This window comes from Aythya ferina (genome assembly GCF_964211825.1).
Source record: "Aythya ferina genome assembly, chromosome: 16".
In the NCBI taxonomy this organism is placed as follows: Eukaryota; Metazoa; Chordata; class Aves; order Anseriformes; family Anatidae; genus Aythya; species Aythya ferina.
In genome coordinates, this window is record NC_140315.1 from 1,410,231 (window position 1) to 1,435,437 (window position 25,207).

The 25,207-nt window shown below is 50.9% G+C and overlaps 2 protein-coding genes across 6 annotated transcripts in view; one reads left to right on the forward strand and one right to left on the reverse strand.

Annotated features, from left to right (window-relative positions):
• Positions 1-7,699: 7,699 nt before the first annotated feature.
• STMN3 (stathmin 3) lies at positions 7,700-17,645 on the reverse strand. Its single transcript, XM_084538182.1, has 5 exons — positions 17,164-17,645; positions 10,159-10,254; positions 9,608-9,783; positions 8,474-8,665; positions 7,700-8,113 (listed from the first exon to the last, which is right to left on the reverse strand). Exons 1-5 carry the CDS (start codon positions 17,180-17,182, stop codon positions 8,054-8,056), a joined length of 543 nt encoding a protein of 180 aa, XP_084394308.1. The 5' UTR covers positions 17,183-17,645; the 3' UTR covers positions 7,700-8,053.
• A 5,139-nt stretch (positions 17,646-22,784) lies between these two features.
• The window catches only part of RTEL1 (regulator of telomere elongation helicase 1), a 45,429-nt gene continuing 43,006 nt past the window's right edge, over positions 22,785-25,207 (forward strand). For all 5 annotated transcript variants that reach the window (XM_084538528.1, XM_084538530.1, XM_084538531.1 and 2 more), the window contains exons 1-3: positions 22,785-22,907; positions 23,818-24,016; positions 24,395-24,488. In XM_084538528.1, the coding sequence (XP_084394654.1) occupies positions 22,806-22,907; positions 23,818-24,016; positions 24,395-24,488 (395 nt within the window). In that variant the 5' untranslated portion in view covers positions 22,785-22,805. The remainder of the gene's footprint in view (positions 22,908-23,817; positions 24,017-24,394; positions 24,489-25,207) is intronic.

The window sequence follows — 25,207 nt, forward strand, 5'->3', positions numbered from 1 at the left end:
GTCAGTCCCCACCGCATTTTGGAGGGGCTTTCTGCACCTGCCTTGGCCATTGGGACCCCACCTCATTCCTCTCCACATTTCGGGGTGTCCCACGCCATGCACAGCCTGAGGTGTTTGTGCCCCCCTTTGCCAGGCCGTGTGTGCTGCCCACACTGCTGCGGGGCCGCAAGCTGTCCCCGAGGTGCCATCGGTGATCTCCCAAGGTCCTAGTGCTGGGGCTGGCCCTGCTACACGCATCTGGTTCCCAAAATTTGCTTCACCGATGTTCACAGTGCACGCAGCAGCCCTGCAAAGAGCCCTGCAGTGCTGCCGTGCCACCGATTCAAAGGCCCAATAAACGCTAAAAGAGATAAAGCAGCTCTCTGAGGATGCTTTTACTGTCCGTATCAGCTACGAATTATAAAAGGGGAGATAGAAAAGTGTGTTTTGCAGCTGGAGGAGAAAGGGGCCGTGTCAGTGGCCGTGCTAAGACTTGACGGCCGTTTTCATACTGCCCAAGAGCGCTGTGCACAGCTGGGCCTTTCCTCAGCCACGGGGGACACCTCCCTCGAAAATATCTGTGCTGGGGGGTTCCCTGGGGGCCTGGGGGCTTGCATGATGCTTGGGGGGGCTCGATCCAGGGCAGTGTTTTGCTGTTTGCATTGCTGGAGGCAGCCCGCGGTGCCAGGAGCTGTGTGGTGGCTGGGCCCGATGGCACCACACGTCGCGTCCCACCCCGAGCTTGGGGCACAGGCAGAGCCCAGGAGCCGTCCCTGAGCCGCTCGCAGGTTTTGGTGCAAATTCTGCTATTTCTGGGCCTCCCTGGCTTGTGACAGCCGGGGTCTGCAGAAGCACTCAGGGATTTTCCGGGGAGGGCTCTTGAGCAGTCTCGCTCCATCTCGGTTTTTCTGCTAGTGGGTGGGTGACACGTTCTGAAAAAGCCATGCCAGGGGCTGTGAAAGTCACAACCCGCTTCTTGAAGCAGTCTTGGTGATTTTTTGTTGTCGGCTCTTCCCAGCTGCTTGGCAAATGGCATTTTCTGCCTCCCAGTCCCTGCCGCGTTCAGGTGGCGTGGCTGTCTGTCTGTTCACATTTGGCCTGGTGAGCTGTGTTTTTCACACGAATTTCTGATGAACCCCTCTGATGGCTTTGTGGTGGTTTATTTAGCGCTTATTTTGTCCAACGCTCTTCCTTTTTCCGTCCTCCCCATCCAGACCAGTGCTGCCAGATAACTGGCTGCCAAAATGCTGCTTCCCTCGCATCCCTGCTCGCTTTCCAGTTTCCTGAAGCTAATTCTCATTAACGTGATGTTGCACGAGGAGATATCTTTCTTTTGCTTCTCCTCCTGGATAACCAAATGTAACCAACCAGCAATGTTAATTCACTCACTAGACATCACGAAGCCCTTTTCTGTTGGATCCTGCCTGTATTTCTACCAACCCACGGGCAGCAGCACCTCAGGTTGCTGTTCCACCAGACCTGAGCGTGGCTGGCCGGGGCAGATAAAAATTCCCTCTGCCACCCTATCAGTCCCTGATGGTGGCCAGCGGCAGAGGTGTAACAAAGATGGTAAAAGAGGGCAAACCCACAGCAGTGCTTCTCTGCATGAGTGCTCCTGGCACTCTGTGCCCTATCGGGAAGCAAAATCTTCCTTTTTCTGCCAGAGCTGGACACCAGGAACCCCCCAGCTCCTCCCAGGGGACCACAAGGGCTCGCTCGGTGCCTCTTTCTGCTCCTTCCCCCGCCGCCGGGCTTGCATGAGTGCCCACAAGGTTACTGCTGCAGCACCTACAGCTGCTTTACAACCAAAGCAAATTACTTTGCAAAATCTTTTCTTGCCTGCCCAGGGAGTGTTTTACATTCATCTGCCAGAGCTGCTGTTCTCTTCTCTTCCCCCTGCTCAGACACGACTTGAGCGTTTTGTAGGAATTCTCCAGGTTGCTTGCATTTTATTTATTCGCCAGGTTTTGACCTTTACAAAAGAGTTTGGACAAGTAATGTGGCTGGTCCAATACCTCAGGATCATGCCTTTGGGCAGCCCTGGTGCTGCCAGCAGCTTGGTGCTGTGTGTGGGTGCACTGGGAGCACTCCACCAGCCCTGCACCAATGCATCCCACCCCTCTGCTGTTTGTTCCTTCAGATCACACTGGGATGAAGGATCTGGCCTGGAGAGGATGGCCACGCTTGGTCTTTCTGATATAATATTTATTTTATTTTATTTTATTTTATTTTATTTTATTTTATTTTATTTTATTTTATTTTATTTTATTTTATTTCATTTCATTTCATTTCATTTCATTTCATTTCATTTTATTTTATTTCATTTTATTTCATTTTATTTTATTTTTGTGGCAAAGAGGCAAATGCAGAGGCTCAGGTTACCGGGATCACTTTGTTAAGAGTTCCCAAGCCTGGGTTAGCAGATGGTGAACCTCTGAAGAAAACCGAGCAATGTTGTGTTCCCAGTAAGGATCTTATCTTACAAACCACGAAGGTCACGCTGCAAAAATAGAATTCCTGTTTGTGCAGGCAGCGGCATCCTGCACACACGTGGGAAGAGCATCGGTGCCGGGCGGTGCCTGCGCAGCATCGCTCCCCCTGATCCTACAAAAACCTGCCTGGGATGAGGGCCCTGCTGGGTAAAACCCCATCTGCCCTCCCTTTGGGTCAGCTTCTCCTACACTGCCTTGTAGGGTCACAAAATGCATCTCAATCCATAAGGATGCTGCTTTTTAAATGTTCCTACAAGGACGGTGGGGCTGGGGACACAGGCAGGTAGGGCCAACTGCTGCAGCTGCTATGGAAATGGCCACACGCTTTCCCTTCGGGTGTCTTTGGGGGTTACAGACCCTCCTGTTGCAGCTTTTGGGGTGTTTTTGTGCGTCGTGGCCCAGGGAAATGTTGGCCAAGGCTGAGGCAGTGTCCTTCTGGGGCCATTCTGGGGAACCCAACCCCGCTCACCCCCACCCAGCCCCAGGGGGGAAGGCCATGCAGGTGCTGGGAAATCAGGAACACAGGCACAGGGTTTCTATTAAAAGAAAAAGAAGAAGCTCACAAGTTTTCCAGAACTGGATTTATTGTATTTGCAATTGTCTTATATCTTTTTTGATCCTCCTCTGTAAAGACGTTGCATGCCCTCGCCTTTCGAACCACAAGGCTTGGTAGTGGTGCCTCCATTCAAGCGTTTTATCATTATTTTTTTTTTTTTCCTCTGAGAATAGTGATAAACGATGGGTTTCTGCATCTTTTATATTGGGTGCAAAGTACTTACTTAACATACAGAGGCTTAAATTCTGCTTTGTTAAATCTTTAGGTCAATTCAATGCATTTTATTGGTATTCTCACAATACAAACAGGAGCCTTAGAACTCAAACAATCTATTTATGGAGAGATGGACACACATGGTTTCATACCAAGTTTTTTTCTTTTTTTTTTTTTTCTTTTTTTTTTTAAACTCATTTTTCATCATCACTTCTTTTTGCACAACGACAACCTCAAGCTGACAATGAAATGCACGCGGGAGAGCCACGGGAACCAGACCGGGCTCTGCTAGGGATGGGGAGCCCTTCGCCACCCCGCTGCCTCGTCCCACCAGAGCCACGGCGGGCGGCGATGCTCAGCCCCGAGCAGCTTTTGGGGACAAGAGCATGGCTGGGAGGTGACAGCTCACCCGAGGGTGCCGTGCCACCTCGACCGCCCCCGGGGTGAGACACGGCCCCGTGCTTTGGTGCTTCCCATTCTCAGAGTACTTGGCACCTCTGCCCTACAGCTGACTGCGGCGGTGGAGGTTACCGGCCTTACTGCGTCGTCTCGTCCCTAGCATGGGTGGTGAGAAGTCTCTAGCACCATGAACAGCCGTTCCCTGACTCGTTTCAAGTGGTAGGAGGAGTGGATGTGCATAAATGGTCTCCACCTCTGCGTTTTGGTGTGGGGTGCCCAGCCCAACGGGGTGAGACGAGCCGTGCCAGCCAGGCGCAGGGCCGGGGAGCCAGCTGGGCTAAGCTAAAGCGAGCTGAAGTTTGCCTGGCAAGAGAGGCAGCAACGCCGGCTGCCCCCAGCGCAGGATGCCTGCGTGAACGGCTGCTGTCCCCAAAAGTTAACTCAGAAGTAACCCCACATTCGCTTACAGCATGTTCATGGCTCACAATTGATAAGACAAGGGAAAGGCGCAGCCCAGAAGCAATCTGAGCATCCTTGAAAGCCCCCATGTGCAGACAGAGCTGAGCCACTTTGCCACAAAGGATAACTGTGCAGGGCTGGAATTGGGGCTCTCAGGCCCCTTGTTGCAGCTCTCGCACAGACCCACTGATCACCCAGCAGCTAATTTAGCTTCAGCTTTCCTGCCTTGCTTGAATCAGAGGCTCTTCAGGAGAGCTCTGTGCAAGGTGCATGCACACCAAGGAATTGCCACCACCTCATTTTCCTCCCTCGCACAGCCACGGGTCCTCTGTCAGCTCGAGGAGCCTCAAGGAAAGGCTCCTACCGAGCACAAAGTCCCGTGTCTGCCTCTGCAGAGCTCAGCTACAGAGCAGCCACGGGAAGCAGGGAGGAACCCGGCCCTGCCACCAGCACCATCGCCCTGGGGACTGCAACCACGGGGTGTGGGAATGGTGGGGAAGTCACAACCAGACAGACAGGGGATGGGGCTGTGAGGCTGTTAATGAGGACACTTAATTAGTCGCAGCTGAGGCAGGAAGGATGCTGCAGCACACAACCACCGGCAGCCCCAGGAGCAGGAAGATCCCGTGCTCACTGCGGGCGTTCCCCCGATAGTACCCATGGCACGGGGTGAAGATCAGGGTGTCCTTGTGTCCCTCATGCATTCACCTCCGTGTCACCAAGCACACAAGGCCCCGTGTGACATTGCATGGCGGTGACAGCGCCAGTCCCCCGATGTCACCAGCACAGAGCTCAGCCCAACACATCCCTGCTTCTCCGGTGCTTGAATTTCCCCCCCGCAGCAACACATTTTCCAGCCACATCCACTGAACCTCACGGCACCAACCCAACAGAGGCGAGAAAAATGGGTTTCCCAGGGCCCACATGCCGGGCTCCCCTCTTGCCAGATCATTCTCTGCACTCCCTGCAGGACTGACTGCCAGGAAAACCTGCAAGAATAAGCCTCCACCCGAGGACAAGGCTGGCCTTACGTGGAGGAGGGCAGGCACGAAGGACTGAGCTGCAAGACCACGCAGGGACCGAGCCAAGGGCTCAGGCACCTTGGGGAGGGTGGCTCTGACCCAGCACCAGGCTCTGCTTTTGCACCCCAAGCCTCACCCTCGTGCAGGACCTCACGCTACGTTAACCGTACCTAAACACAGCACACATCCCAAGCATCACCTTCATCCCATCCCTCTGTCCTCCTCCTCCTCCTGGTACCCGCAGCACCCAACCCGGGGCTGGATGCGGGCAGCTGCCCCCACCCCTGCTCCCCACCTCCAGCCGCTCGTGCGCCCCGCTGACAGAGGGACAGTGGTCGTTTCTCTCCTTCTAGACTCCTGCTCATGAGTACATTTCTGAGAATAATAATAATCATAGTAATCATAGTACTAAAAACAGTATTTACAACAAGCTCCAGGTCAGAATTACACACCAAGCAAACACTCAGCACCACAGAGAGCAGGACGGGGTTAATATCTTGCAGATACCTTCTCAGATCCCGCCAACGCAGGACACAGACATTAGACAGTTTCAACCATTTCTTACACACAAACATTTCGTTTAAATTACTTTGTAAATTCTTTTTTTTTTTAAACTTTTTAAAATTTCTTGTCACTATATGAATGAGGTGATGCTGGCGGTGACGCCGCGCTCTACACAGATGCTTATCTAAGACAGCTGCTACTATAAACTGATCGTTAGCTACTGATTAAGAAATTCAACCCTCAGTTGCCGCTCCTTTTCCCTCTCTGCCCAAAATCACGTTTTGTCACTGGCCGGGGCCGGGGCTCGCTGATAACCCCGGGCAGAGGGGCTGGGCAGGAGGCAGCCCTTCCTTCCAGGAGCAAAGCCTTCCCCGGACATCGAAACGTGCTGCGGCCACAGAGGGGTCGCTCCCGAATCTGGCCAGGACTTCTGGGGGATCAGCAAAGAGCCCAGGGATCTGATTTCCAGCAGCTGCTCTTTGGCTTTCTGTTGGGTTTCTGTGGCCACCTGATGCTTACTTCAGGCCCTGACAAATTCTTTGCACGAGTAAAGCACAGGGTAGGCTGAAAACGTCAGCTTCTGAGCAGACTCAGCCGTGGTTTTCAAGAGGGGGGGAGAGGCAGGTGAGGCAGCTCCTGGTGTGCCATCCTCACCCACTGCCATCCCTCACCCCAGCCCCTGTGCCTGCTCCCCGCAGCATCTTCTCCAAGGACTCAAAACCCAGCGCAGGCATCTCCGATGTTCCCCCCAGCACAACACGTTGGCCACACGCCGTGCAGAAGGCACCATGGCCCTAAATTAGATGTCTCCAGCCCTCGCACGCCCCTTTCCTCGTGCTGAGACAGCAGCCGGGAAGGAGAGGAGGGATGCCACCGGTGCCGTGCCCCAAAACCACCTCTCTGCTCTATCCAAGGCACACCACCACAGCGATTTGTAAGCTCTGCTCAGAGGGGAGTTCTCACTGCCCTCTGCCCCAAACAAACGCAGCCTCCACCATCCGTCTCCTCCACCAAATCCTGCCCCGAGACCGTGCTCACACGAGGACCGACCGCTCGCATGAGGCCCCACAGCGACCGGGTGGCGATTCCCGCAGGGCGTCCGATGCAACATTGCCTCATTTTCAGTTTTTCAAGCCAAAAGCAGAGCGGGCACAGGGTGGGCAGCGCTGCGGGTGGCAGCCCCCGCAGTGTGCTTGGTAAGCGGTGACATTGCAGCTCAGTGAGGCTGTGACAGCCACCTAGCCAGGTGACGTTACCGTCAGCTGCTAACGCCACGCTTGCATGTTCCCTGCTCATCTCTACCTCCACGGAGAGACGGAGTTGGCGTAAAAATAGGCCTTGAAAAGCTAAAGATAGACAAGAAACGAGCATGGGAACATCTCTTCCCCCTTCCTGCAGAGCTGCTCCTGCTCAGCTCTGCCTCATCCGAGGCAGCCGGGCGGAGAGGACCATGCAGGAGGGTGGCGTGTCCCTGCCCTGCCACGCTCTGGGGTTGTGCCCGTTGCTCCCTGGCCTCAGCATCCATCCCACAACGGCACCGAGGAGCCACGTCCATCACTGGGAAGAGGAAAGGGTGGTTATCATGTCTGCCATCTCACCACCCTGCCCTGTCCCTGCTGGAGCTGTGTTCCTACGGAGAGAGGTGTCGGGAGCATCGGGCAGCTGCAGACCCCGCGTCCCCTTCACCCCCGTGCTGCCTGTCCAAGGCTTCTGCCGGGGCATCAGCCAGCACCCATGGGGACAGGGACAGTGGGGACATGGTTCTGAGCTCTGGGAGAGCCCCTCAGCTGTTTCCATACAGGCTACCAAAGAAAAACCCAAAGACGAGGATTTTTGGGTTGTTGCCTGTCTGGGCCAGCCTTGGGTAATGGCCAAGAGCTGGGGGCTGCACGCCCCCACTGCCACAGCCAGTCCCTGCCTCTCCCACACCTCTCCTACCGCTGGCAAACACGGCTCTACTCATTGCTCCACTACACACACAGAAATCATCACTTCCTTCCCATTATCCTGAAACTGAGATTTGGCTCAGAGCAAACACCGAGAGTACTAAAAGACCCGGATAAGAAATCCGTATCTCCGTGACACTGCTGGTTGAATTTATTAACATCTTCGTTTTTACATTAGTTTAAGAAATATTTTTTTTAAAAAAGGACAAACCCTCCGAAGAAGCTGATTGACCGACTGATCCACTGATTCTCTATTTCGTGTGAGCTAGTTGCTATTCTGCTTAGAGGTCCCTATCATCTGTGAACCCCCACAAGTACCGAACGATTTAGGATGCAGAGATAGAGAAGCGTGTAGCTGGGGGACGAACACCAGGGGATGGGGGGGATGGAGAACCAAACGCTGCATCTAGACAAACAAAATAAAATGTGTTGGTTGGTTGGTTTGTTAACAGGAATCAGGTGCTAGGTGTGTAGAAAAGCCCTTTATCCAGAGATCTCCTCCCGCTGTTCCTTGTTCCTGCGCACTTCGGCTGCGTGCAGTTCCTGAAAAGACAGGAGAGGGGACACCAGGCAGGTAAATCTTTAGGGCAAGCCAAGAGCTGGGGGTGTCTCTCGACAGTTACAGGCTGACAGTTTCTGCTCTTGCAAGCTCTGTTTTCCTCCTGTCCTGCACGCAGCGTTGGCACCAGCCAGAAGAAAAGCTCCCAGAGCAGTTTCACGCCCATTGCAGCCCAGGGGTCTGCAGCCTGCAGCACCCATGGGTGCTGGAGCCACAAGCATTAACCCGGAGCCCTGTGCATTTCCCTGGAGCCCTGTGCATTTCCCTGGAGCCCCACACATTTCCCTGGAGCCCCACACATTTCCCTGGAGCCCCACACATTTCCCTGAGCCCCGTGCATTTACCTTCTCGCGGAGCCGCTCCCTCAAGGCGGCGAGGTGCGCCTCGCGGATCTCCCTGCTCAGCTCCATCTTGTAGTTGAGCTTCTCCTCGGCCAGGCGGCTGAAGTTGTTGTTCTCCTCCAGCGCCTTGTGCAGCACCTCCCTCTCGTGCTCCCGCTTCTCCGCCAGCTGCTTCAGCACCTGCGCCTCCTGGGTCTGGCGAGGCGCCGGGAAAGGCGCGTGAGCCGACGGGAGAGCCTCTTCCAGCCTCCCCTCAGCCTCCCCCGAGATGTTTGGTCTCCAGCCCTTTTCACCTCCCTCCAGCCCATAATATTCTGCCAGGAAGGCGCTCGGAGCAGTCGCCTCCTCCCTGGGATGGGGCAGTGTTGGCTCAGCCGGGTGCCGGGGGCCCTCCCGCTCTCAGCAGCACCACGGGGGTTGGCATGGGGGGCACAGAAGCCCCCTGCCAGGTTCCCCTCAGTCTTTGGACAATTTCAGCTTTCCTCCTGCCCACCACCCTTTAGAATTATTAGGGTGAAAAAGACATCAAAGACCACCAGGTCCAACCCAGCACCAAGCCCCTCACTGAGCCACGTCCCCAAGCACCCCACCTGAGTACCTCCAGGGACGGTGACTCCCCTGGGCAGCCTCTTCCAACGCCTCCCAACCCTTCTGGGGAAGAAATTTTTCTTAATATCCAACCTAAACCTCCCCTGGCACAGCTTGAGGCCCTTTCCTCTTGCCCTAACAATTATCCTGTGCCTTACTCTGCAGTTTTTCTCCTTTTCCGCATTTTTCACCGGAAGATATTTCATGATAAAAGGTGGGAAGTAGCACAGGCAGCTGTTAGAAAAGCGAGGTTTGAAGTTTAACTCAGGTGAGCAAGAGCTCTGCAATAGCCTGGTCATGCCCACGAGGTCAGACAGGGCTCCAAACAGCTCTGCAGTTGTAGGAACAGGACAACCGTGGACACCGAGCCCAATTTCCTGCCCAAAACAGGCTGCAAACCTTCATCACCCCCATGTCTTACCTGACTATTTACAGCTGAGTAATGCTAAGGGTAAGAACACTAATGCTGGCTGGCTTAGATTGCTCCTGAGAAGCCTGCTTTAGGGTTTGGTGCGATCGGTACCCTCCTGAAAGGCCCCATTTCGTTACCTTCCTCCTCTCCTCTGCAGCCTCCAGCCTCCTCTGCAGCTCCTCCAGGGACAGGTCCTTCTTCTTGGGGGGGGAGGAAAGGATGGGGCTCTCGGGAGATAGATCTGAAGGCGACTTCAGGATCACCTCGAAGCTCTGACCTGATGCCCTCTTGTCCAGCTGCTTCACCTCCATATCTTGGGGGAAAAAAAAACAAGAGCTCTGTGACTGTGACACCCAGGAGAGCGTTGGCCTGAGGGCACTGGGCTCTTCACGTGGGAATAAGGTATTAATTCCCCTGTCCTGACCTGAGTGGTTTTGGTTTATCCCCAGAATTTCCTGATTAATTGGCTTCATCCCCCACCCAGCTCAATTCAATTATTTTAAATTCCCAGTGTGTCTTAATAAAATTAACTGGGAAGGAGGCTAAACTGAAGGGCCTGGGCCAAGATGTGGATTGCTGCCCTAGGAGGGGATGGGGGGGTACTGGTGAGGTCCCACATCAACCAAACTGCCATCAGGGGCATTTGGGAACAATTCTGCAGCCTAATACACACGAGCAGGTTACGTACCTCCATACTGGTAGATGGTGTTAGGGTGCGGCTGGGTGTGGAAGCAGGAGCAGATGAGGGAGAGCAGAGACAGCTCCTTCATTTTCTCCTTGTAGGCTGAAAAATAAGGAATAGCAATGAGGATGGAGTCAAATGGCAATGGCAGCTCTTTTTTTTTTCATGGAGAAAAGAAGCAAGTGGGCACCAGGAGGTCTGTTTGTAGCTACCAGACTCTGTGGAGGCTTTGCCTGGCTGCCATAGGTTGCCAAAATGTCCCCGAGGGGTATCTGCTCTAGAGTGGACTAAATTAGAGACCAGTGTAGCAGCATCATGGGAAGATATTAGGATTTTACCACCTCTGGAGGTGTAAGTTTCCCTGGAAGATTTTCCCTCCAACGGAGCTGACACACTTCAGCCCTCAAAATTAACCCCTTTAAAAACAGCTGCCCAGACACTTTCTGCATCCCACCTCCAGGCTCGGAGGTAGAGGATGCCCACGGACACCCAGAATCACTTCTCAGCCCTCAGCAAGTTCCCCATATTTCACAATTCATCGCCGAAGCAGGCAAGGGAGGACGTGGTGGGATCGTGCAGGCTCTGCGGTCACTGTGCTGTCCCCACCAGCTCCTGCAAAGGGCAGGGAGATGCAGCACCCCCTCGAGCTCTGCTGCTGCGAGCCCTCAGGTTTGCTCAGCATCCCTGTGACCCGAGGATGCTCTGCAGCACCCTCAGCGATCACACCACCCCAACAGCAAGACCCTCCAGCAGGCCGGGAAAAGGAACCCCAAAAAAAACCCTTTGTGATGTGAAGAAGCATCAGAGGCAGAGCAATTTTGAAGCAGTGCAATTCTGTGTAGCACAGCTTCTGAGAAACACCTTTCAGATCTCCTCCTCTGCCTTCCCTTGGCTGCTCTGGCAGAAGAACAGTGCTTCCATACGCCTGCTTCATCCTCACACTTATTCTTCCTCCTAGGCACAGAACTGCATCCCAATTTACACCCCCCTTGGGCCAACCAGCAGCCCCTGCAGCTCAGATTTTTACTGAGCTGATTTTTTTACTGATTTTTACATTTCTGTTTGCTCCACATTCTGGTTTCAGCACCCTTCCCAGTTCTGTGGCTGTGTGTATACCCAACAAGGGCAGTTTAATCAGCGATGCAAGCCACAGGGCAGGACATTTCGATTCTGTTCCTGGTGACAGGGACTTTGGAAAGCCTCTGGGAGCGCCGCGTTGTGCTGGGCTGGCGGCGTGCAGCAAGAAGCTGGTGCCTGGTGCTGTGCTGTCAGAGCCCAGAGGGGGGATCCCTGGCCAAAATGGGAGATGTGAACACTTAGCAGAAAGCACTGAGGTCCTTTCTTTACAATTCTGGCTGGTTCTGGCTGGAACCAAGACGTTAAGCAGATGTGCCACATCCCCGACCCACCAGGCTGTCTCCTAGCACTTGCTACAAACCCCAGCGCTTTGGGTTTCAGTCCTTGAACTTTGGCAGCTGTCCCTAGTGCTGGTTTCATGGTTCCCTGCGTAGATGGGTGCAGCCCTGCCTTCCTGGAGGTCTGCTGTAGGGATTTCACTTGGTAGCAGCTGCCTTAATCCCACGAGGATCTTCCAGGATCTGGCAGGATCCGGCCCCATCCCGGCGGTGCAAAGCTGTCCCTTCAGCACTGCTGCCCCCAGCCCTGCCAGGTGCCATGGTGAAGACTTGGGGACGAAGGGGGGAAAGGGCCCAGCCCTGGGAAACAGCTGAGCCCTGGGAAAAAATGATCCCGACCCCTGGGAAAAAAAAAAAAAAAAAAAAAAATGACCCCAACCCCTGGGGAAAAAATGACCCCAGTCCCTGGGAAAACAACTGCGCCCTGGAAAATAATCGACCCTGGAAAAACATCCGACCCCTGGGAAACAACTGACCCCTGGGAAAAAATCGACCCCAATTCCCACCCCAAAAAATAAATCACCCACGAGGGGCAGCCCAGAACGACCCCCAGCACTGAGAGCCAGCAGCAGCCACCCTGCTGCCCCCATCCTCGTGCACTTTTTGATCTGACAGGTTCAGTGACAGAAAAGAGGTGGCCAACACACCATTAGCAGGCTAAATAAGCACAGGCATCCTGTGAGGAGAGGAGGGTCCTGGCTTTGTACATTTGGGTCTGTCTGGGGCTGTACAGGCTGGGAGCAGGACAAGGAGCAGTGGCTGGGGGTGGGAGCGGTGCTGAGCAAAGGGAACCACCTCCCATGGGGTGGTGAGACCACAGGGCTCGCCAGCTCCAGCCCATCACCACCCAAAAAGTTTGGTTCTCTGCTTCCTAACCAGATAAATCAAGCTGAGCAGATGTCTTTTTGGTAGGTGTTTAAGGATGTCCAGCAAAACATGGGCTGGTAAAGCACCACGCCGATGCAGGGTGCTTCAGAAGGAACCAGAGGCACAGTGAGGCTCATTTGTGTGAAACCAGACAATTAAAGGGATGGGACTGAGCGTGCTACATCTGGTAGCAAGGTCAAAGGAAGGTTGTTAGAAAAAAATCGCTGGTTTTGCAAAGATAACTTTGGAGAAGTAAAAATTGCTTCCATAAAGCATGAAAATGTATTTTCATTTATACCATGAAAAGAAGAGAAGAGTCCAATTATAAATGTAACTAAAGCACAAACCGAAGGTAAAGGAACTAGAGAGATGGGGACTGGGGCCCTGCAGCACAAATTCTGCCATGCCACATACACAAGAAATGCAACCCCAGTCCCCGAGGAGCCTTCAGAGCACAACAGAGTGCAGATGTTCTCACCTGGTAAGAATGCTGCCATGAAGATCACAGAATCAGAATCAATCACAGAATCACAGAATCACAGAATCACAGAATCACAGAATCACAGAATCACAGAATCACAGAATCCAGATCTTTGTCTCAGAATATCTCACTTCCATCTTCCTGCCCCACAACATCCACCACCAGGACAGCAAAAGAGCTCACGCAACCAGAAGAGGAAGGGGAACCAGTGAAAACAGTGGGATCCAGAAAAATGGGAGCAATACAGCTCCATTGGTGTTGAAAAGGGACGACAAAGCCCAGCAATTCACTGGAGGGATTGTGCAGATCAGAAGTTGCACCCCACACTGATGCCAGGCAGCATCTTGGAGATGCGATGAACGTGGACACGTTTGGAGCCATCCATGAGGACAGGCAGATGTGAGGCTCACTTTGCCTTCTGTGGGACTTCTGCTGAACCACCCCCCAACAGGGGTTTCCAATCACCTGGCTCATTCCCTCCTAGGTCTCATTTGCAGCTCGTGTCCATCCCATCAAGCCACATTACAGGCGGCCAAACGATTGGCAAATCACTCAGGCTCCGAGGCTGGAACATGTGGGGTGCCTGCAGGAAAATAACCCAGGCAATCACCCCTCTCCTGTCTCAGCAGGAGAGCAGGGGCCAAGCTGGGCAGCAGAGACCCAGAGACTTGTCCGTTATGCTGAGATTTTATTATTTATTTATTTATTTATTTATTTTTATAAATACACGCAGAGAATGCAAAATTCTCCATGATGGCACTAAACACGTAGAGGTACTTCAAACGAATCAAAGGGCTGTTTGAAAATATGCCGAGCAGCTCTTCACCATTTGAGGCGTGCCAACGTGCTACAGCACATACCCATGGTCTTTCATCTAGCTCTTTTGGATTTCTAAATCATATATATATATTCTTAATTATTATTATTTTTTTTTATCATAGGTTTATGCCTAGAAGAGTAAGGCCCATGTCGCTAGGGCATCAGGGAGGAAGAGGCTCGGAAAGAAGGGGTGAGGCAGGAATGTTGCTGACATTTAATTAGCAGAGGATGATATGGAAGTTTTAGTGAGCTTCAGGTCCCTCTGCATATTGCCATCCACAGCCACCAGTCCTGCTCACCCCAATACAGCAAGAAGTTGCAGTCCACACTGCTGCCAACGCTGCTGTCCCAAAGGCCTCATCTGCAAACCTTCGACCTGCCACATCAGAGCACTAAATCTCCGTTTCTCCTTTGCAGAAGGAGAACACACTCATCTGACAAACAACACGTCCACCAGCCCTGAACCAACACCAGTGTACTCCAAGAAAGGGCTCTTCTGAGATATCTGAGGGATCATCACAGTGTCTACACGCTGCCATTAAGGAAGATATGGTTCATATTTTAGAAAAAAAAATTAATCAAGGATTTAGATGCCTTGTTTGGATACATTGGTAGGAATATAAAAAGACCTAAAACATGTTCTCTTGGCTTGTACAACTGAAGTCCCAATAAAGGTACCATAAACATCTAAGTCAGGCCATATGCACTCTATCAACAACTGAAGAGAAGGAATATTAATAGTGTATATTATTAATAGTATTAATATTACTGTTTCTTGATAACAAGGCGATGGAGAGGTTAAGTGGAAAGGAGTCTGACTCTGTCCAGCACCAGCCATAGAAATGGTGTGGGACAGCGCTGAGCGGTGTCCACCAGCACCAGAAAAGGGAGGCAGAGGTGACCCCAACCCACAAAAAGCCATCCTGCTCCTGCAGCTCAGCACAGGAAGGGGAAAACCCCAGGATCCATCCGGACACCTCTACCATCCCCTGCTGCGAGGCTGGGAATGACAAACCCGAGTTCCCTCCCGGCTCCACCTTCCCAGCCACACCAGCAGGAAAAAACCCCACGAGGCTTCCCCCGTACCGCATCATTTCATAACCTCCATGAGCAGCTGCTGCCGCTCGTATCTCTTTCTACATTCAGCCCCAGCACCCATGGGTGGTGGAGAAAACCCCCTTGGGGCTGCAGCCCCCGGGATGCCTCCCCTTTTGGGGTGCCCGATGGCACAGGGCTTTGTCCAGCCATGCGGGGAGGAGGTGCGAGGGCTCTGCCCTGCAAGCTGTGCCCGTGCAGCACGGCCAGCACTGCAGCTGAGCCTGCACTGAGCATGTGCTGCTGCTTCCTCCGCTGCACACACAACGGCCACGGCCGGGGGGAAACGCCTGCGGAGGCAGGTGAGAGCCGGCGATGGCTGCGGGGATGAGGAAAGCAAGCCCCCCGGCTCTTTTTTTTTTCATCCCCGGGGGATTTGGGGGGTTGAACAAACCCAGGGAAATCTTCCCAAGGTGGGGATCATCGGCCCCCGGGCAGCAGCTGCAGGCAATTAGAGCCGCTCTCCCCTCAGCACAGATTTGCTTTTGCTGGGGATGGAGGAGAAAATATGGAACACGAGGTTTTTTCCTTAATTCAAGGATCTGCTTGCCTTTTTCCTCCGTGCCCATGGCTGAAGGCAGTGGCTGAGGGGCGGCTGCTCCCTGCAGAGCTGGGCGAGGCTCAGCATCGCTCCTGCCCTGCTCTGCCTCCCCCTGCCTCAGCCCTCATTCCCCTTCACATCCTCCCCCTTCACATCACCCTCTCGGCATGGAGGGAGCCACAGGGAAGCGTGGTTCCCCTGAAGTGAACGCTTCGTGATCCCTTTTGACATGAAAGCAGCATCTTCCTGCAGGTGGAACATCCCAGCTGGGCTGGGAGGGCGAGGATGCACCAAAAGGAGCCACGTTTTGTGCCCCCACGCCCCTCATCCACCACCTCGCCCCCGTCACATCCGATGCAGCCTCCGTTTCGGCAGCTGGGAGCCCTCCTCTGTCCCCAAAATAGGGACAGGGGGCAGCAGGGTGGGCCCTGCCCTGCGTGCACCCACCCACACGGGGACACTCGTACAATCGCTGCGGGTTGCCTGTCTCCGAGATGCATTTTCACAGCGCTGCTTCACCATTTTTTCTTAATGCAAAGCCCCCTCGGGATCTGCTGCACCCTTACCCGCCCCGCGGCACCTCCCATCTTTCTGTCCCTTTCTCTGCTGCCTTTTAAAAAGGAGAAAAGGATGGAAAATGCATGGAGGAGACACGGGCACAGGCCAGTGAAAGGAGCAAGGGATGCTGCCTGGTCTCCTTCTGGCTGGTTCTGTGGCTGGGAGGGGGCACAAAGCACTCCCCACTTCTTTTTGCCTTTTCTTTATATCCAGACCTACATCCCGACCCTTTAGGATTCAGCTTCACACCCCCAAGCCCCTCTTTATGCACTGAGAAATGAAGAGCAGTTTCAGGATAAAACTCCTTTTATTTTGAAGGAAAAGAAGCAGACCCTCCAGCCCCACCCCCTTCTCATTGTATCATTCCTGGATTTTCCCCTTCACCCCAGTTCCCAGTCCCAGCCCTTTGAATTCCCACTCTTCACCTAAAAGGGGCAAAACTCGTCTTTAGGAAGCAGTTTGGATGAGGAGCATCCTCACTGCAGCCCGGGATGCTGCAGCCAAAGCAGCAGGCTCCCCGGGCTACGCTATTATTCCCATTATTACTGCAGGGGGGAGGAAGGGCTTCCCTTGCAGCATTTGGTTTCACTCAACGCCATCAGAGGACCGCTCCCCTGAAGCATCTCCTGATGGAGAAAAGCGAGCTGTGAAAGAAATGCAGGGCTGGGGAGCTCTGAGAATGCACAGAAACCCACCCAGGTTTTTCTGGTTGGGCGTGGGGGGGGATATTTTAGGGCATTACCATCAGCATCTTGTCCGCATCTTTTTTTTTTTTTTTTTTTTTTTCCCCCAATATCCATTTAGGAAATCTATCATCTTCACACAATAAAATGCATTTTCTAATTTCTCTGCATCCAGCTACACAACAAGCACGTTCTTCTTAGAGAAAAAAAAAAAAAAAGCTGCATCACGCTACAAAAATAATTATTAATTGGCATGCAGCAGCATCTTCCGATGGTGCACCGTAATGACAGCAATATTTTAAACCGGCAAGTTTATCGCCTGTGCATTCGTATTAAAATAAAAAAGCCCACCTGCTATCTTGCATCAGAGGGGTGTGTGCCTGGGGGAGGAAGGGGAACAATGCTGCCATAGCAGCTGCCGCCTTATCGAACTCCCCCAAAACGCAAGAAAAAAAAAAAAGGAAAAGAAAAATAATAAAAAAAATAATATATAAATGAGAATAAGGATAAAAAGGAGCCGGGCAGCGTGGGGCTGACCAGGTCTTGCCCTACCTGAGACGGTGCTGGCCATGCTGCCGTGGGGCGCGGGGCTGCGGTGGTGGTGATGGGGAGCGGGCTCGGCACCCGCGGCGGGGAGGTCGGAGCGCCCGCAGCACGGAGCAGGTGGAAGGAGAAGGAAGGGTCAGGGGCTGGGAATGGCACTGAGCGGCTCAGGCCTCCTTTCCTGGGTGGCTTTGACGCCGGGTCCCTCCCAGTCGGACTGCCTGCCAGAAATGCAGCCCCACCGGGGAGGGGGGAGGCGAGCAGACACACCCAGCCGCACGCCAGCAGAAGATGGCTTTTCCTCCTCTTCCTCCCTTTCTTGTCTGCTCCACGCAACTCGACTGCTTCTCCTTCCTTGGCCCTTGAAAGCAGAAAGGAGACGATTCTCTGGGTTTTATTGTTGTTTTCCGCAAGGCTTCCCCAGGCGGAGACAGCCGGGGGGCTGCGGCTGGGCTGTGGCTCAGTGAGGCAGGGCTGCAGCCCCCAGACCCAAATCTTGCCGCATTTTCAGCCCTGTGCTGTAGGGAGGAGGGGGCCCAGCAGCTTTTGGGCTCCGTCTTTTGGGGCACGACAGGGGCAGCAGGCAGGGGGTGACGGTGCTGAGACAGACAGGGAAAAGCAGAACACAGCCTGCTGGATTCAGTGGCACTTTTCTGTATTTATTCATGTTTTTTTTTTTTGTTTTTTTTTTCCAGGACATCTTTTCTTTTTCTTTGATTTCCCATTTTCTGTCATTTCGCCATTTGTGGCTGCTGCTAGAGGCTGGTACCTCTGTGCTTTTGAAGTACGTATCGCAGCTCCTTTAGGATCAGTGAAGCCCCCCCATTTCGTGCTGACAGCAGCAGCAGCACCCCGGTGTCACCCCGCTGACCACAGCTGCACAAACCCACCTCGTTTCTCTTCAGACACGCTTTGCATGAGGCTCCCATGCAATCCCCCAGCCATCAGCATCCTCCCCGGCTGCCAAACCCCGAGTTTCCCAGCGCGCTGCAATGCAGACACTGCCAAACCCTTCCAGCAGCTGCAGGGAGCCATGGGCTCAGACAGGGATGGAAGCAGCATGCTGTGCCTACCACATTCACTTAAGAAGTCAGAGATTTCCCTTTTTTCCTATTTTTTTCCCCTAATCTCTTAAGTGTCCTGTTCCCTCAGCACTGTGTGTAAAATGGAAAGCCTTATCACAGAAAAAAAAAAAATATAGAGAGAGAAAATAAGTCTAATCAGAATAATACGAGCAGTATCAGAATAATACTAGCAGTATCCACACCTTTTCATCATGTATTTGGAACAGGAGGTTGTTTTGTTTGTTTGTTTTTAAGCCTGACTGGACAGTTCACAGCTTCCTGCTCTATACGAGGCTCATTTTGTTTTTGCAAATCCCTCTGCTTTCTCTTTGGGGTGAATTTCTAGGACTTTATGGGCTATCCTGAAGCCAGCAGGCTGAAGTTTTCTGTTTCACTAAACACACCTCACCATCAGTAGGTGAAGACAGCTCTCCCAGGCATGTGAATGCTGGAATAATTCTCTCACTATTCAATATGAGCTTTGGTTTTTATTTACCTAGATCTGATAGGGTCTGTCTACCCTTTGTGATGTTCTGGAGCTTCCAGGCATCGATCACAGGTGTTTTCTTCCTTTTATTTAGAAAAAGGAATACTTTCAAGGTACTAGGGCATGTGTCCCAGTGGAGTACGCTATACAAGATCTGGTGAGCAAACTAGATTTATGTGTGCAACACATCACACACTTCAGCTCTGGCGTTGTTCATACTTCCTAGATAACCTGTCGTATAAATAATTTCAATATAATTAATTCTGGATCCATCTATAACACCAGGAGATAGTTCTTCCTTGTTTTAAACTTAACTGTCCTTTTGAGTTCCCTCTGTTTTTTACCAGGGAGCTTCTGAAGGCATTGGTTGTTCTTCTCCAAGATGGGGATTAGGGAAAATTAGTGACTATTTGGCTAAATTGTCCTCTGCCTGACATCTAACCAGGCAGGCTCTCAGGAAACAACAGATTTTCAAGGAGAATCAGCAAGGAAGTTAATTTTATAGCATGCACTTCTTTCACTACTCCTTTGTGAATGTTTTCAACATTTTAAGCAATCAAACATTTGTAGATGTCTTTTAACATAGGAAGGGCTTCTGCCAATAACTCTCTCTGTCAAAAATGCTGAAAAAATGCAAGTCTACAACAGTATGGCTTTGCAAACCACTAAAGGCAGCTCTTCTGTTAGCTCTGAAGCACAGGAATGTCCTCTGAAGAAAAAAAAATAAATAAAAATTCCAACCTGACAGAAAAAAATCTCTCTTCAATAGACTCCCAAAAGAGGGACCCATAGCAACCCTCCCATTTCATTACAGGACACTGTCATCTAGAGCAGCTCAGAGGAAGATTTACAAGTTGTGGTTGTTACCAAGAGGGTCACAGGCCTGGCACACTTCACATTGCTCTTTGTGGCTGCCAGCCTGGCAGAAGTGTGGCTTGCAATGAGAAATATTTGGAGAGTAATTTTACCTAGTGACTAATGAAGCCATTTGGAAAGTTACTGGTCTAAAAGGAAGAGCATGAACTGCAGTACAGGAGACGAATACCTTACCAGGCAATACTGTAGTCATGAGACCTTCCAGCACCATTGGCAGCCTGCAGTTGGGAGAAGCTGCCTTAGTTGGCAAGAAATAATAAAAATTCCAGATAGGGCAGCAGTAAACCCCCTGAAATTGTTAAATAATACAAGGAGAAAAAGAATTGAGAGAGAGAAACCTGTGACAACACCAGCACTAAATCAGGAAAGCGTTTCCCTGAAGGCAAGGGAAACAACAGGGTTAGTCTGAAGTTTCCTCTTTAGTATCTATCATGTGCACTTGAGAAATGAGGTCGAGTCGTACAAAGGGTCTGGATGGGGAAGAGGAGTTGTGCTAATTCAGTCGCATAAAGGTGTAAGGCAAGCCATGAATTCAGGTCACCCCGGGGCGCTCAGCTCCAACTGGCAGCGCGTGTACAAAAGTTAGCAGCGCAAAGGCAGATGGCTGAGCAACTACAAATGGTGAAGAAGAAATTTTGAAAACGTGAAGCTGTGAGCAATGGTCTACTGGTTGCCATACAGCTTCCACCAGGTCACTAATCCCATCTGCTTCAGCTTGCGAAATGGGCATTTACTTACTTTCCTAATGACGGGATGATTGTGTGAAAATTGGAGCGTCAAAGAGGAAAGCAGTTTTGTTGTTTTCCAACAGTGGAGAGACAGCAAGGCTCTGGATTATCTGGACTCAAAAGAACCCAATAATTATGTGGCCAAACAAAAGTTTTAGATGGTTTCTATGGGAACCATCACATATCCCCAGAAGGACAAGGCATGGCAACTCAATCCTCTCCTATTTGAAAGGAGAAAAATATCCTTCCCACCAAGAGCAGCACTTTTATGGTCAGTTGCTGCTGCTCTTCAAACTCTCTTGCCCCGTTCCTCAAGATTCTTGCTTGTCTGTGAAGGGAAATCCTGCATAGGTGGCCTCTGAACAGAAATGAGGATTATCCCCTTTGTACTCCTGCTCTGTACAAGCCTTCTGCCTGCAGGACTCTCTGCAGTTCAGTCACTCACACACCCACTCTCCTACAGAGTTTCAGGATCACCTTTTCCAAGGTTTTTCTTTTGTACATTTCTTTCCTTGACAGCACAACTTCAAATGAAAAATGTTCATCCAAGATCACCATCCCCTAATTTGAGCAAGCAGGGAGGAACCCCAGTAAGCTTGTATTGCCTTGTCTTAGCATGTAGAGACTGCTAGAGGTGTTGGGACTGGCCTGCTGTATAATCACTGTTCTGACCTTTCTTTTTACTTTAAAACCTTCCTTTTCTCGCTCTTCCTCCTTCTCCAAACTCTTGCTTTGGATTTTGTCCTAGGGAGCCAGACACCAGCGTGACAGTCTAGGAATAAAACCAATGCCTTTACTTGCCCTGTCTGTGTCACAAAGTAAAGAGTTTCAGTAAACCTTCACAATTCTTCAGCAAACTTAACTGAGAAAAAAAATGTATCTCTCTAAACTCACAAAATCTTTTCTCTCTAAACTTACAAGATTTTTTTTTCTCTTAGTTTTCTGAATGGTCGGGTGCAGCGCCGACAGACAGGCTTGCTGGTGCCGGCACTGCAGACTTGGTCAAGTAAGGTAAGTGGTGCAGAGAAACCACCCTCCAGAAGGATAAGGAGCACTCAGCCAGTGCTGACTCATTTGCCCCTGGACACCGGCACATCTGCTGACTCACGCTCCTTTTTGGGCTTGGTTGCCTTCCAGCTCTTCTCTCTAAAGGTAATATTGCTTAAATCAACATTACTTAAATAGCAGTTAAAATAATCGGATTTGATGCAGTACCGATATTATGCTTCAGCGTAGTAAAGCTGTGTTTAAAGGAAATAATGACAATATTCCATATATCTGTGATCAGTTTTACACCTTTATTCTCCATGATAAATCTCATTCACTCTCATGGCATTTTACAGTTTTTACGAAGTCATTTCATTTGCTGCTTAATCTGGCACGATGGGTATCGAGTTAAAGAGTTCACACGGTCAGAAACACGAACAAAATCAGTTGTTACATTAGCACGGAGCGCTGTGAAGCACTGAAAGAATAGCTCAAAACTCTGTAGCCCATTAGCTATGATTAAAGACAATTTTCAAGCCAGGTGAGTTCAGCTCAAGCAATTTAAAGGCTGCCAACCAAAACACACCAGCAAACCTGTACCTGAACAGAGGGAAAACACAGAATATACCAGAAACTTGAGAAAGAGATCAGATTATGTAACGCTTGCATTTAAGGTCTGCTCCTTTTGATGGACAATTTTAAATATTTGAACACTTCTGCATACGAACGCTACCCTTAGCAGGGGGTAGTGGTTTTTTTTGTTTTGTTTTGTTTAGTAGGGAAAATCACAGTAAAAACAAGCTGCCTCCTGTTCTTCATCTCTTCGTGTTCTTCGTGTGGGGAGCTGCGGTGACGCACGAGACATTGGCTTCCCACCTCCCCCCCCTCACAAAACCCTGCTTTTGTAAACCCGGGGACACAGACACCCTGCTCCTAAGCATTTATTCCCACACTGCGCGCTTTGCTGGACCCCTACACGCGCAAAAACCCTTCGACGGCCTCTCTGAGGCCGAGGGGCTCGGAGCAGAGCCCGGCGGGACGAGAAGACCCCGGGACGGGCAGGCCCCGAGCCCCCAAAACCCCCGACCCCCCAAAGCCCCCGACCCCAACCCCTTAGGGCCCAGCCAGCGCCCCCCCCCACAAGGCCCCGTTGCCTTGGCAACGGCGCAGGCCGGGCGGCGGCGCCCCGCCGGAAGTGGCGCAAGGACGCACGGGGCGGAAGTGAGGCCGTGAGGCAGGCGCGGGGATTCCGAACGGCGGAACGGGTGGTGAGCGGCGGGCGCGGCGCTTCCGGGTGCGTTGCCATGGCAACCGCGATGGGATCGGGACCGGGGACCGGGAATGGGGACCGGGAACGGGAATGGGGGCTGGGGGTTGGCAGAGGGGGTCCCGGGGCTCTTGGCTGTACCGGCCCGGTCCGGTCCCGGGTGTCCGCGATCCCCCAGGGCAGGCCCGGGGCGCGGGGCGGGTGATGAGGCTGCGCTCCGCTGCAGGTCCCCTTCGGTGAGGATGCCCAGGATCACGCTGAACGGCGTCCCGGTGGATTTCCCCTTCCAGCCGTACAAGTGCCAGGAGGTGTACATGGCCAAGGTGCTGGAGTGCCTGCAGAAGGTGAGTTCTGCCCCCAGGAATCACAGAGTATCCCGAGCTGGAAGGGATCCACAGGGATCATCGAGCCCAGCTCCTGGAACCACACAGATCAACCCAAAAATTCAGACCATGTGACAAGCCTCGGTGCCTGCCTGGGTCGCAGGGCATCTCCGCAGCATTTTGCTTCCTTCATTGGTTCATCTGCTAAAAAACCTCGCTATTTAGGTTTCCTTTCTGTTGTCTGTATGATGCCTTTTTAAAGCCTTCTCTGACTATTTTACTTCTCCTGCATACCACCTTTTTAAAATCGATTTCACTCCTACTTTTATTTTAGCATACAGTTATTAAATACTCAGCAATGTGCAGGTGATGGTCACTATAATCGGAGCTAGGATATTTCATCCTAACCTGGAACAGTAAGGGAATACTAAGTGAGTAGTATTGTAAACTGTAACATTGCTTTGCACTTTAAAATTGTAATGTTCAGTAAGATCAGGTGTTTAAAAATGGACCTGCTTGCAAAATGCTCTGCCTAAGCTGTGACATGAGGCGTAGTCTTCATTCTAATGGGAATAAGCAGTCTGCAATCTGACCTGTTTCTGGTTTTTGCAATAGCATCAAATACCTTCATGTCTTTTTAGCTGAAATATAATTCATTCTAGTGGCTCCAGGAGTGGAGAGTTCTTCTGCTAAATAGAGGTTAATAGGTTGGGCTTTACGAAGTTGATTGGAGTGCCCTGCAGGTTGGGCATTTATCAAAGCTCTGTGTGAAGTACATATGTTTCTTTTGTGTGGTGTAGTTTACCAGATAGTGATTGCTCTTTTACTGAGGAAAACATAGTCTAGCACAACGACATGTTCTGGTTGAATCTCGTGGCTAGTTATTCATTATTTTTTCTTTTTTTATTTCTTTTATTTCTCTTCAATACAGAAGGTAAATGGCATTCTGGAGAGCCCTACGGGCACAGGAAAGACCCTCTGCCTGCTGTGTTCCACCCTGGCCTGGCGGGAGCACTTTAAAGATACTATCTCAGCCCGCAAAATTGCCCAGCGTATGAATGGAGTCGAGCTCTTTCCAGACAGGCCCATGTCATCCTGGGGTAACGCTACCACGGATGCTGATGTCCCAGGTACGTACTTTGGTTTTTATCCTCAGCGAGAATCACACAATGATGCAGGAATATTAGTGAACGCTTGCTTTTATCTGTCACTCCTAGAAAGTATGGAATTATAAAAGCCATGGGGGCATTGTTCAGCAGCTGCAGTGCTGTTTCACACTGTTTTACAGATTTCAAAGGTGTTCTGTGTATTTTTAATTTTCTTAGAGCACTCAAAATCCATTTAGCTCATTTTGTGTGTGTGAATAGTTGTATGACAAAAGTTCTTGCTGTCTCTACAAGGCAAATTGTTACCAATAGCACCAGCTGGGAAGGGAGACTAATAGAATCTTGTGTTCTTCTTGGTGTGTTGATAATGTTTTTCTGATTTGTTTCCCCTCTGTTTGACAGCTTATTACACGGACATTCCTAAAATAATTTATGCATCCAGAACGCACTCACAACTTACGCAGGTCATTAATGAATTAAAGAACACAGTCTACAGGTAATTACAATTTAGGATAATGCTGCTTTTCAAAGAGAAGGTGGAGAAAATCCCTGTTTTAATTGTTGTCTGAATATATGCACGTATAAATTTATGAATGTATATAAAAAAAAGATACTCACTGAAATGTAGTTCTGTTAACGTGCATATGTACAACCTGGAGTTCTTTGATATATTTTTATTCTTATTCAGTCCTAGAATTTCCTGAATTCAGTCTGTTTTTGGTTCTTTATTTCACATATTTGCTTCTAATATTCCTTTTTTTCCCCCTTTTAAGATAGTGGGAAGCTATTACAAAGTTGAACTCCTTAAGAATGAAGTAAATTCAGGAAGAAATTTGTTTTGTTGTACCAATGTCAGTCACAGCGTTCAGCTGTTGGCATGAATGACAGAGTGCAACTGAGCTTTTTGGATCTGCAGAAATAATTGGTTTATGTGCTCCTTGTGAAGATACAACCTTGTAATAAGCAGGGAAAAAAAGTGTTATGAATGATTATAGAGCATTAATTCCTGCAATAATCTTTTTATAACAGTGACTGCTGCCTCTTGAATGGCTTGTAATAGGTGACAGCCCCAGCTTATTTGGCTGAACTGTCATAACAGAACCCAGATTCTACAGTGGATGATGTAAGCTGCTACTCATTACCTCCCACTGTTACCAGAAGAAATATAGTACCATAAAATCAAATAAATAAATGTATGTAGCTGTTACAAACATG